Genomic DNA, 13,781 nt, shown 5'->3' with positions numbered 1-13,781 from the left:
GCGTTTAACATTTGTGGCAGGTCAATTTAATGTCAATTAGAAAATAAAATGATTGGGGGAGAAGCTGTCATAGTTGTTGTATACATTTTCACCAAATAATTCAAACTAATATATTTGGGCATATGGATATCCTGATATAAAATGGCCCATTGTGTTATAGATTTTTATTAAAGTGATGGCATGATGAGTTGAGGTTTCTCGAATAGTTAATTCAGATGGTTTCCTTGAAATCACAGCACAACATTAAGTTGCCAATGCACCAGGTATAATTCCCACCTCTAATATAAGTGTAAAGAAACAGGGTTTTGATTTTACACATTGTAGAAAATTACATCCAGTTGCAGTCATTAAAGGACATGCTAATGCAGAAGGAGACACAAGTTGCATTCAGATTACACCACAAATGGATTATATTTAAAGAATTGCCTTTCATGGGGTATCATTTATTTTCCTGGGGAAGGTATTTGGAGTTATATATGTTTATTCTTTCATGAAAACATCTAGATGGATACAAATGCCCACAGGCATTAGATCTTCAACAGATGGACCTGGTCAGCTGTCGATTCTCATGTTACTTCCTAACCTTACATTCAAATCAATAGTGACTAAGAGCAAGAGGCAGCCATACTGCCCAATTTATTTTGTATTCGGTTTCATTTTAGAAACGCTCAATGTACCATAGCTCAAGCAAAGATAATGATAACCAGAAATGGGTTTTAGGCGTAATGTCATGTGAACAATAAGGAAAAACATGGTGGCGGACTTCCTGTGTGTCGAGCGATAACTATGACTACCAAGGGCTGATGACATAATGTAGTTATGAAACTACTGATGAGCTATAGATATGTTTCAATTGCACAATATAAAATTTGGGGAAAAAAAACAAAAATACTTCAAATCGAATTAGAAGATAATGAGCTGCCTCTTTCTGAATATGTATTTATAAACTTTCATTTTGACAATGTCACTAGTACTTAATAAACTGAATGAAGACTCTAATGTGTAATATACATAACAAGCACTTTGTACTTAATGAATGTTTCGAATATTTATACAAATTTTATATCACGAATTTAATGTTTATACAGTAAACAGTGTTTACTTTAATTTCTTTCTTCATTTAATTTGTTTAAAGGTTACCAAAAGTGAATGTGCGTCATGACTACTTAGGCCTGAGGTCCTACGAGGTCTCTCCTTTGACGTCTTTTGGTGATGTGAAGCAGTTAATCTATGAAGACACAAATCTGCCAGTCAGGGAGCAGCGACTCACTCACAATGGCAAACTGGTAGGTGATACATCTTTGTAGTTTCACTTTCTACCTCCATCCGGTGTTCTGCCAAAATGTGCTACATCGGCGAAACGTTCTACATTAATCGAATTTGACACCCAAAGTACTACCGTGCGCTCTAAATTTGTTTTGTTTAGATGCATACAGGCAGAACGTACTAAAAAAAAAAATGCCTTAAGAAAATACTTAAATGTAGTTATATCAAATAAGAACGGTTTAGATACGCTACGTGACTAATGTGGTCAACTGCTTCAAAGCTAACTGCTTCAAAGCTAACTCAAAAAAACACAATGGTTAAAAGTATTAGAGGGTTATACATGCAAAAAGTATCTTTGAGGCAATGAAAAGATTTTAAAAAACGAAATGAAAACAAAAATAGTGAGTACTCCTCGCTTCTAACCGATGTGCGCATGCGTGCAAATGCTTGCGCAAGCGCGCTGAGCATTATGTAGACGTTTCGCCGCGTAGTAAGGAATGGCCGAACACCGGTATAAAAAGTGTGAGACTATTGTCTGAGGTTCTTTTGGGCATTACAGTAAGCCGCCTCAGTTTTTGAGTCAATTGCACCCTTTTTAGCATATATTTTTTAGATGTTTTCCTGAATTTCTATTAATTTTTGGGTGTCATTCCATTGATGACCACTAGATGATAGCAGGGATATTACATTGTCACTGGCAGTGTGTAAATTTAAGAAGAACCAATAAAATCGGAATTATATCAGTTCACTGTCGACTTCATCAGAGGGGAATATAATGTCTAGCAGGGTGAGGCAGCATTTAGTTATTATGCTCCTCACCTCTGGAACAAGTTACCCGAACATCTGAAGTATGCTCAAACTGTTAGCTCCTTTAAATCAGGGCTAAAAACGCTTTTGTTTAGCACTGCATATCCATAACTGTCTATATATTTCAATCTACCTGCCTTCTATTCCTCTTGTGCTTATCTCTATTGCTGATTTCAATGATTATTAGTAGTAGTAGTTTTTGCTTTATTTTTATTTTTGTTTTATTCTTATTTATTTATTTTAATCTGTGATTAAATGCAATCTTTTGTCTTGGTTTTTACGTTGTGTTGATTTAAATGTGATTTTTATGGTCTTCATGTGATGTAAAGCACTTTGAATTGCCTTGTGTTGAATTGTGCTATATAAATAAATTTGCCTTGCCTTGCCTTGTCTCTAATTTAAACTATTTTGGTAAAGATAAAACAATCTTTTGTCGATGATATGATACGATGATGTCGGGAACTACAGATGACATCTGATCATTGAAGCGTGTCACACGTCAACGGTCAGTTTGGCGGAATTATTATTATAATCACAAATGTCGCACTCTAAGATTTACATTTTAAGTGGAAGTAAATTTCAGTCAAGTGTAATTAACACTGTAATACTTCAAAACTCTATAACATATCCACAGGGGATACATCAGTTTCCTCCATTTAAGGCAGCCTGAGGACGATCCTCGCTCCTCGATGTATTCTTAAGTGACTTAAGACAATTTTTTAAAAAGGCAGCTAAAGAATAACTTTTGGTTCGCCTTCAATGTTTTGAGAAGCAAGAAACGTAGCATATAAGACTTTGGGTGAATGCACTGGGTGTGACGCAAGATGCATTTTCGATGACGATTAATTGTAGCTTTGCTATTTATACTTGAAGTTCCAGTTTCTCAAATGTAAAGAAAGGGCAGGGATGCAGATTTTTGCTTGTCACATTGCATAAAATGCGCGATGCGCCTGGCATGGACCCAGAACTATAGGCGTGAACTGCAATGACTTGATATCTCCTGCATCGTATTAGTCGCTCAATTTGGTCTAAATGTTGTATTCCAGCATTACCCTGACTAAAGATATTATTACTGTATGCTGGATAGCAGGACCTTGCCTAAAAGTAATCCTGATCTTTCCATGCTCGATATTGGACCTGCGCTTTGAGAGCATGTGAGCAGAGAGGTTTCCCTCTGCATTACATACATACCTGGCGGAAAAAACTTGGGTGACTTGAAGTTCCGCTCTGAGACCCCCAATTTGGCCAAATTTCAAAACTGCCCTATATGCATGTGATACATCATTGGAAAGCTTAAAATCTCAATTTTCTGGGGGAAGAAAAATTTTGAATAGTAGGGCATTTAAATTTTTATTTTTATTTTTTAAACAGCGAAACCCTAACTGGAGGTGAAAGCACGCAAGAGGATAATTAAAGGCGCCATGATTTTTAACGAGATATTATTGGATACTTACCTCTTTTCAGTCCAAAAACTCCATGTAGCATGTTTCACCAATTGTCAAGACACAACTGGATTATTGGGTGATTTTATGGGTGAAACATTGTAATATAACATGGGTCGCGATGCAAAAATCGCAGACATCAAGGAGTAATCGTGATTTTCATTTTCATATATTTACCTTTTTAAACTTTTTTTTTTTTTTTTCCTTTGTTTGGATTGATTATTTATCATTTAAAATATTGGGGGAAATGCAACAGAAAAGAAAAAAATACAATTAAGCAATAGTTATGAGGTAGATATCCATGACTCTTTTACAGACGCCAATTTTTTCATTGTAAAGTAATTTGTTTAAAAGTTTAAAATATGTGAGTGAATAATTTTTTAAAGTCGTTTTTTTTTTCACTAAATTTTAGACATCAATTAATGATTCTGAGCTAAAAATGACAGAGATTTCGAATAATAAATATGATTACTTACCTTCTTTTTATGGCTAGGTTGAAACAATAGCGGTGGCGCAACATCTGTAAACAAGGGTTTCCAGGGTAAAACGGACAAATTAAAAATAGTTTGGGGGCTTATTGCGCCATGAATCTACTATGGCAGCATATAGACATAGGGTTGTATCAAACACAACAGTTCTTTTGGCTTAAAATACAGCAGTTTATTTTAAAGACGGGTGCAAGAGCAGAAACAGCTTTTTCAGCCTTGTTTTCAGCCATACACTCTTGACAAATCCTGTCACAAGTAAAGTCAGTCCTTCAAAATAAAAGCATAACATTAATGCATTGTAACATACAGTAAGAAGTGCATTTGCTGGAAGGGTTCACTGAACCTCCTTGACTATAGCTATGCAGGGCCCTCCCTAACTGCCAATTACTATTGAAAACCTGGTACATACAGCAATCCTGTTAGCTACAAAAACATTACCTTGAGTGCCATCAATCAAGATAGCCAAGTGGGGCTAGATACAGCAAATGATGCAAACAACAGAAAACCGTGAATAAGTGGTTTTCCGTGATTAACAGAGGATAGGTTCCCGCCCTCAAAAAACATGTCCAGAGGTAAATGTGAGAATGGTTAGCTGAGCTGCCCTTCAATTCACATTCATAACAGAATTGGAATGAGATTTTTGTCTTATTTTGTTAGTAACCACTAACCTGTGATGTTTTGTCTGTTTTTGTTGTTGTTTTGTTTAAAAGAAGCTGCTAAAATGTTCTTTTCTTCCGTTTAGTATGCTCAACAGTTGTTGTTTTTTCTTCTTAAAAACACATCATATGACCAGTTCATTTTAAGAACTTACTGCTCTGAGAATTTGTCACATTGTACTGGTAAGACTACACCCATATCAAATGAAGAACTGATATCCCTTATGTGATTGGAATTAAATGCTAGCAGCAGAAAATATCCCCATTTAAAGGTCTTTTAGGTAACTGCAGGTCAATATGAGATACTTACCACGAAGCGTTAACTGTGACAAAATCAAGGGAATGCTTTGAAATTTGTCTGCAGAGTCCAATGAGGTAATTCCCTTTAAAATGTATTTTTACGTAAAAACATAAAGAATAGGTATGAGGGGTGGGGGGTTAGACGGGTGAAAAAAAAAAGAAAAAAGACACGGCTTTTTTTTTGTCAATGGGAAAGGTCCCAAATGACAATTGCTCGTGGGTTGCATCGGCTTGGGAAAAACGCGCGTTGACCCACTAGTTTCAGTGGGAAAGGGGCATAAGTGTGTTTGTGAGCATAACAGGGTCTTTGTGTTGGACGGCTAAATTGAGTGAATGCACCAGCTGTTGGACGCCACACTGCAGCTACCCTGAAGTCATATGCAATAATTAGCCACAGACCACACCTACATACTTACTAATACTATCTCCACAAGGTCATGAACTTACACTTTAAACAAGTCATTAGAATTTTTTTTATCCAGTAACCACATCATTAGGTACACTGCAGCCTCAGCATTATGTACAGTATGTTACATTTACAATTTGACAGGATTTAATAACATGCGGGTATGTGCCCCAATAGAATATAATATCCAGGGAAAATTCCATTGATTTCAATATTTTGTTTCAAACAATGGAACTACTCACAAAGTAAAATATTTCAAGACTTTTTTTTTTTTTTAATTTAGATGGTTATCATAGGGGGGGAAAATCTATTTTTTTCTCAAAATTAAAGTATTTCCCATGACCGGAAATGTTGGCTTTCTCAGATATTATTGTTACCAAGTTGCTTTGATATTGGCTTTCTAAATTTGTGTTTCGGGGTTTCTGTATACTCATATTCCTCTTGACAATACTCCATGAATTTGGGTTAAAGTCAGGCAGATTTGCTGGCCTTTCAAACACTGTAGCCTACTGTTATTCTGTGGCTATTAATCAGGGATGAGTAGTTTTGGCTTTGTTGTTGGCTGGTACCAAATTACCCTAGAAAATGAAGGGAATCAATTAACATGGCTTTTGACTGTGGACTTTATAAAAGCCGCCTTGAACTAGACTTGGTGCTTAGCATTCTTGATCAAGAGGTGTGCCATACTTGTTGATTGCAAGTATTAATGTGCACACAAATGTCAAATCAGTTTGTCTTCATATTTACATACATAGTAGAAATTAGAAGTACGCGCTGTGACTACAGGGAGTGCGGTGTTAGTCTGTAATCATACTGATTGATTATACGGTCCATTGTAATTCATCCATCTTGGAAGTGTGTAGGATTTTTGATGACTGTACTGTGGGTCTGGTCATTATGAGGATGATATGTAAGAAGTTAAGAAACAATGGACCCTTTTGTACCAAGCTCGTGCTGGTGCTTCTTGTGGGTTTGTGCTTGGGTTATTACCAGTTCTTTAAAAGGCGGTTGGCGTGGTTATCGTGACGATGGGTTCTTATGACCGACAATCAAATGGTGGCAGTCGAGCAGGAGCACAGATGTGGTCCCTGACTCCAACTCCACATAAGACATGTCAAGCTGGGGTCGGGACAGTGGCTTGTTTTCTACATGCTCACGTTTGTCCGCACCGACTCATGACTTTTTACCTGCAAAAAAGGAGCCACCTGTGCCGCAGCCGGGATCAGCATTCAGCTTGGGACTTGAGCTCAAATGGAGAGCTTTTTTTTCCCGCTTGTTGTTTGTTCTATAAAGAGCCCTGTTGGGGAATAACATTGTTGTGTGTCAGGCAGCAGACATACTCACATTACCTACATTTTGGGACTTCCACCCCTACGAAGTGTTGGTATATTACTGCTAAACAGTGCTTAATGACGCACTGATGTTTTACGGTGACACAGTGACTCGCTCAATTTGGCTCCTTGCCGATGTAAGACCCAACCGGTTCTTGGGAAGCATGTGATTCGAACCAGCAAAGCTCGGCATGAGCATTAGCACCAAAGGGGCACACTTGTTCTATTGATGGAAAAGGGGCAAGAGAAAGAGTAGAGCAATGATCTTGATACATTTCTGTCTCTGCCAAGCCAATGAAATTTGGTCCGTAAATTCTTGGGGAAAAATGCAGCGTAAAGCAGAAGCGCAGCCAGGATGAAGTTAAAGCTGCAGAGCTCATAAAGAGATCTGTTCTGTCTATCATGATTGAATTGATGAAAAGAGTTGGCAGTAGCAATGTGTTATGTGTATGATTATTCTGTTTGTACTATGTATTACCTTTTGATTTCAGATTTTGCTGGTTCAACACCCATTTTACAATTTTTTTTCTCTTTTTTAAATTTTGTTTATAATTGATATAAATCCTATGTAAACGTCTGTTCTTTGTAGCTGGATGACAGTGTGCCAGTTGGTACCTTGGTGCCCACAGGAAGCTCTGAGATATCGGTCACACTGGTGGGAAGAGGACTCAAAGGAGGAGGTAATGTTAAAACTGCCTGCGTTGTGTTGTTGTCCACCTCCTGTGTTATCCGGTTTGTCTTTGACAGGGAGATTCGGGCAGACGACTCCACCACTAGTTGAATTTCTCAAAGATATTCTTAGAAGGTACCCTGAAGGTGGACAGATTCTGAAAGTAAGTGTCACAACACAATTAGGTTAAAAGGACAACAGAAACCTTCGCTTTGAATGTAATGTGAGGCTGTATGCCATGCTTTAAGGAACTGATTCAAAATGCTGAGGATGCTGGAGCCACTGAAGTCAAGTTCATGTATGATGAGACGGAGTATGGGCTGAAGTCCCTTTGGTCACCTGACATGGCTGAATATCAAGGTTGGTTCTTAAGAGTCAGTCTTGTTGGTTAATCACTGAGGCAGTATTCCAACCGTAAGCAGTGTTGTTGGTACCGGCGTTAGAGTACAACGGCGTTACTAACGGTGTTATTTTTTTCAGTAGTGAGTAATCTAATTAATTACTTTCCTCATCTTTGCAACCTTGTTACTTTTACTGAGGATGTAAAGGCGTGCGTTACTTTGCGTTACTACGTTTGCTGAATGACACGAGAAAAGTCTGCGAGACGCGGAGAGAGAAGAGCGGGAGTGGGAAAGAGGGAATTGTGACGCCGTTGCGAACGCGATGCTAGGCTATGTGGCTCCAATAATACCTGACTGTAGCCGACAGCCTACGAACTATGCCCACATGATGCTACGCTAGATATCACATGTATATGAACTAGATGCCAAATGACAGACTCGGCCGCGATAGCAAATGTATGGAGAAGTAGATGCGAAATGATACACTTGCCAGCATTAGTAGCCGCCATCTTAAAGCAGTAGACTCTCACAAACTCTCTGTTGTAGAGAACCTTTCTAGCGAACCTAAGAAACTTTTTATCTAAAATACGCCTAAATCAGCTAAATCTTGACTTGATCTATCTTTAAGTGAAACTTAAGTAAAACGTTCACGTGTAGAAAGTAGACATAAGGGAACTAATGCAATAATGGGAGCAATTTTAACAACTTTAACGGTTGATTCACAACAGTAAATGACTTACAAACATAGCAAAGGTTACTATCTAGTTTTCGCAATATCCACAATACCCTTTTGTCTCGTTAAGTTTAGGGTAAAGAATTGGGCTAGGGCAACTGTCCCAAAAAACCCTTTGAACTTCACATAGTGTGACCTATGTTTTTTTTTTTTTTGAATGGAAAAAAAACCATGAAAAGTAACACCAATTACTTTGCCAAGTAACTAATTACTCTTACATTCAGGTAACTGAGTGACTAACTCAATTACTTTTTGGGAGAAGTAATTTGTAACTGTAATTAATTACTTTTTTAAAGTAAGACACTGACCTTAAGACATTTGTTATAATCCTTTTTTGTTTCATGGGGCATCTGGTCTTTAACTGGTCCTCTGCTCTTACTTCCATGGGACCAGAGAAGTTGATTACCGTGTTTTTCGGACTATAAGTCACATTTTTTTTCATAGTTTGGCTGGGGGTGCGACTTATACTCTGGATCGATTTATGTGTGAAATTATTGACACGTTATTATATCATTTCACATGTCATTTTGGTGTTTTGGAGTGACACTGATGGTTTGGTAAACTTGTTAGCATGTTCTTTATGCTATAGTTATCTGAATAACTCTTAATAGCTATGTTACGTTAACATACCGGCCACGTTCGCATTTCGTTGTTCATGCATCATGTAACATTATCATACTGTGCACTTATTCAGCATGTTGTTCTCTATTGTATTTTTATTTTAAATTGCCTTTCAAGATGACATATCTGCTCTATGTGTTGGATTTTATCAAGTAAATTTCCCCCCAAAATGCGACTTATACTCCAGCGCGACTTACAGTATATATGATTTTTTCCTCTTCGTTGGGCATTTTATGACTGGTGCGACTTATACTCATGTGCGACTTATAGTCCGAAAAATACGGTACTGAAATATTTTACTACTACATAGATTCTAGACACCCAATACAGTCCAATACAATATGATACAATAGGACTTTGGTTAACCTGACATTTGTTCGCTTTAAAAACACGCTCTGGGCTGGCTGTATATCTTTACTTGGGCTGAAGCTATCGAATATTTTAGTAATCGAGTAATCGACTGAAAATTTTACCGATTAATCGAGTAATCGGATAAAACATTTTTTTTTTTTTTTTTTAGGTAAAGAGCAATTATAGATATACATGAGAAAACAAGACATTTAATCTAATATTGAACCATTTTCAGTCAATCAATGTCTTTATTTTCTATGTACATTGTTGAAAACAGCCAACAATTGCATCTCAGATGTACTCTCGGATCATAGAAGCACTGCCTCGCATTAAAGTCATCCGACTTGGGTGCACATTTTAGGATTGAATTCCTTGCGCCTAGTCCGATGGCTGGCTGGAGCCCTGGTGGCCATTATTCTTGCTTCATCATGCTTTTATGCCATTGGTGTAATCACCTGTCACTCAAACATTTAGGAAATAGCGGCGAAGTTGGATCTTTGTCTCACAATGATTCAATAAAAACTTTCTACTTAAAAAAAAAGTGCTTTCAAAACTTTTAGCACTTCAAATAAAAAATGAGTTCAAAACTTTTTGCTTCCCCCAAAAAGTGACACTTCAATAAATATGTATGTGTATGTCAGGGGTCGCGTTAACCGGATATTTTCCGTCGTTGACCGTTTTTTTAAAACGGTGACGGAAAAAACTGAAGTCCGCCCGTCATTTTGACAGGTTGCAATTCACACCCCAGACCACAGGGTGGCGAGTTAGCATATTAATTAGCTATTGTCTCTCTTAATGCATGACGTCGTTGGCTATTCTGTCAGAATATTGTCGCGTCACCGGGGTCTGGCGGCAGCACCGTGATTGACACATCAACGCGAGGTTCTTATTGGTGCACCCGGTGTGCCAGCGCGTGATCCAATTGGTGGACTAGATTGCTGCCTGTGTCTAGACAAGTTTTCGAGGTACCGGTTTACTTCCTTATGTCTTCCTTCCCCTTCCGTTTCCGCCTGTTTACCATTAAAGTCAATGGCGGTGGAATCGAAGTTGGAAGGTCTTTATACAAGATCCCGGGAATGTTATTTTGATGTAGGCGGGTGGAGAACCAAGCCTCCATGCTTCGTACCATGTCGATTTCCAAACCATGGGTGCTCGTACTCGTCATACAGGAGGGACGGAAGGAGATGTACAAAACTGACAGCTCCTGCAGTCATGCCCCCGCTGTTATGGAAGGTAATGTGCTCTAAAAATACGAAACCTAAAATCTGGCGCATGAAACGACTTGTTGCCTTTGCTATTGATGTTACGATGATGATTGTAATTACGAAGTTTAATTGTTTTTACAACAACTAACTTCTGCTACTGCTGCTATCCGCCTGTTGCTAATCGCGTTTGAATGCACCGCATAAATCCAAGTGTTACAAGTTTTTATTCGTTTGTTTACAGCTGGGAAACGCTGTTATAAAAGGGAAGACAACTTGACTTGTACGTTGATGGACATATATCGAACATATACCGTTTGCGTTCCACAATGATGATGACAGCTCGACTCCCGGGAGAGGCCGAGAGAGAGGCAGGAATTGTGACAGACTGTGGTTCACCGAGATCGCCGTGATCCAACTACGAACTTGTGAACGGCAGCATCTTTAAATATATGCTATTGGAGCTGGAATTACCGAGGACGGGAAAAAAGCACATCTAAATGCCGCCGAGGGCCTCCGTGATGTTGCTATTTGTTCACGAGGCTCCGGAGCTCTGCGGTCTGATATCACATTCTCGTATGCTATTTTTGCAATACCTTTATAAATGTGATTTATTGACCTGTTTTGGAGTGCACCAATCGTTTTAAAAAAAAACAAGAAATGGAATAATGTCTAAATGTTTTATTGCGATCAATGCCTGCAATAAAAAAAAAAGAATGACATACTATCTGTGTTAACATCATATGTACATAACCTTGTAGCATTTCCTTGTAACAAAACAATCCATGTCAGCCCTTCTGCAGTCGGCAAATGTAATATAACTTGTAATTTCACCACATTTTGGTCACTAATGGCCCTAGTATCAATCCATTCCTCACGTTAACACAGGCTGACCGTTGTTAATAATTTTGTCCACGAATGATCAACGAAGTGACACGAACTGCTATCCAATCTCATCTATGTGTCATCTAGGTCGTGCTGAATCAATTTTTGAAGATTCCATGGGTTGCTCTGGCTTGATTTCGTAGTTTTATCGTCGTCAATACACTGCTAATACACTGCTACTCAACCGGACCGGAAGTGCGAAGCAGACATTTTCCTAGATGGCGGCGCCCATATTTCGCTCAGGAAACTTGTCTATAGACCCCAATCACATGACGTCACAACTCCGCCCCCTGACTGGAGCAGCCATATTGTCCGTCAGCTCGTCGTGTTTACACATTACCGCTACGTACATGCCTCCTATTACGGCGTGTTTTTCTGCTCGTTAACATTAATAATCAAAATGGCGAAGGCGTGTGTGGCGGTCGGTTGCAGTAACAGAGAAGATAGACGGAGAGACTTGAAGTTCTACCGTATTCTGAGAGACCCGAAGAGGAGAGCGAGATGGACTGCTGTAATTCGACAAGAAATCTGGGCACCAAACGATCACCACAGACTATGTAGTAGTCATTTTATATCTGGTAAGATGCATTTAATATATATTTAGAAGATTTTGGGCTGACAACCACAATTAAGATCATTGTGTGACGTTGGTGATTGGGGTCTATATGGTTGCCTCTTTTTCTTTGGGAGTGGAGTTGTTTTGTTGGTGTTGTTGGCGGTAAGCAGAGTAAAAAGAGGGAGAAAAATACAACTTCAGTGTCTAATTTTTCGCCGCCAAGCAAGCGTTACAAAATTAAAAATGAATGAAAACTAAATACTATTGAATATGTCATCATTATCATTTTAAAAATTTCAGTGACTGGTAAAAATAGATTATGACCGGATTTTTATGACCCTGTCAGTCAAAATGACAGACAACGAAAATGTCTAGCGCAACCTCTGGTGTATGTATATATATATATATGTATATATATATATTTCAACAACAACAACAAAATATATATATACGTATACTGTACATATATATATATTCATTCATTCATTCATTTTCCATGCCGCTTTTCCTCACAAGGGTCGCGGGGGTGCTGGAGCCTATCCCAGCTAACTACGGGCAGTAGGCAGGGGACACCCTGAACTGGTTGCCAGCCAATCGCAGGGCACAAGGAGACATACAACCATTCGCGCACACACTCATACCTACGGACAATTTAGAGTGTTCAATCAGCCTACCATGCATGTTTTTGGGATGTTGGAGGAAACCGGAGTTCCCGGAGGAAACCCACGCACACCGTGCCGCCTATATATATATATTAGAGCTGAAACAAATACTCGAGTAACTCGAGTTTAAAAACTGATCCGAGTAATTTTATTCGCCTCGAGTAATGGTTTATTTTGACAGCATTAAGCATCACGTTTTGCTCGGACTACTTTTAATGCGGGACAACGCGCTGATGTCACGTGCGTAGAGGAAGAAGCCAAAAAAAAAAAAAAACTTACATCAGCCGACAGCCGCTACAAACGACGCCGACGTTACTAAATACTAGCCCGAACGATAATACGTTGATAGCAGGTAACGTCTGATGAGTCTCATAGAGATCACATGTATGTTGAACTAGATGCGAAATGACAGACTCGGCCGCGTCTGGGCAGCGTTAGTAAACAGCCGCCATCTTAAAGCAGTAGAGCGCTAAGCGCTAATAAAGAGCGCTAAGCGCTAAGAAATAAGATTAACGTTACTGTCACGAGCTCACGTATTGTTAGCCCTGCGGAGGGCTAGGTTTCTATTAATTATGACCACTTTCGATGCGTGGCTAACGTGTCTTACATACAGGCTTTAACATGACATAGCGTTGTGGAGTGATGAGGGTGTAAAATAAAAACTCAATAATACTAACTATCAATTTTAGCTCAGTAGTCATTGCTGGATAAAACACCAAGTAGCACTGGTCCCTAATGTGCTCCAATACAGCCTATATCATACATTTATTTTGAACACTGCAAAAACTCAAAATCCTATCAGGACTTACAGTTTAGACTAACTTAAAACTTAACTAGAACTTAAAAATGGCTTGACATAAAAATAGAAATTCAATTGAAACACGTGGGAAAAAATCCTAACTTTTAAGTGATGTGTGTTATCAAGCGTAACAGCATTTTTTGGTGTGTGTGTGTGTGTATATATATATATATATATATATATATATATATATATATATATATATATATATATATATATATATATATATATATATATATATATATACACATTTTTTTTTTAAATA

At 38.4% G+C, this 13,781-nt stretch overlaps 1 protein-coding gene across 4 annotated transcripts in view; it reads left to right on the top strand.

Annotated features, from left to right (window-relative positions):
- sacs (sacsin molecular chaperone) overlaps positions 1-13,781 on the top strand; it is a 35,472-nt gene that overhangs the window by 2,798 nt on the left and 18,893 nt on the right. For all 4 annotated transcript variants that reach the window (XM_057838822.1, XM_057838819.1, XM_057838821.1 and 1 more), the window contains exons 3-6: positions 1,136-1,286; positions 7,286-7,376; positions 7,444-7,529; positions 7,615-7,726. In XM_057838822.1, coding sequence (XP_057694805.1) covers positions 1,136-1,286; positions 7,286-7,376; positions 7,444-7,529; positions 7,615-7,726 — 440 coding nt within the window. The remainder of the gene's footprint in view (positions 1-1,135; positions 1,287-7,285; positions 7,377-7,443; positions 7,530-7,614; positions 7,727-13,781) is intronic.

The sequence above is a fragment of the Corythoichthys intestinalis genome, chromosome 6 (assembly GCF_030265065.1).
Source record: "Corythoichthys intestinalis isolate RoL2023-P3 chromosome 6, ASM3026506v1, whole genome shotgun sequence".
NCBI classification, from domain to species: Eukaryota; Metazoa; Chordata; class Actinopteri; order Syngnathiformes; family Syngnathidae; genus Corythoichthys; species Corythoichthys intestinalis.
The sequence above is the reverse complement of the archived record's forward strand: the minus strand, read 5'-3'. Positions and strand labels throughout refer to the sequence as shown.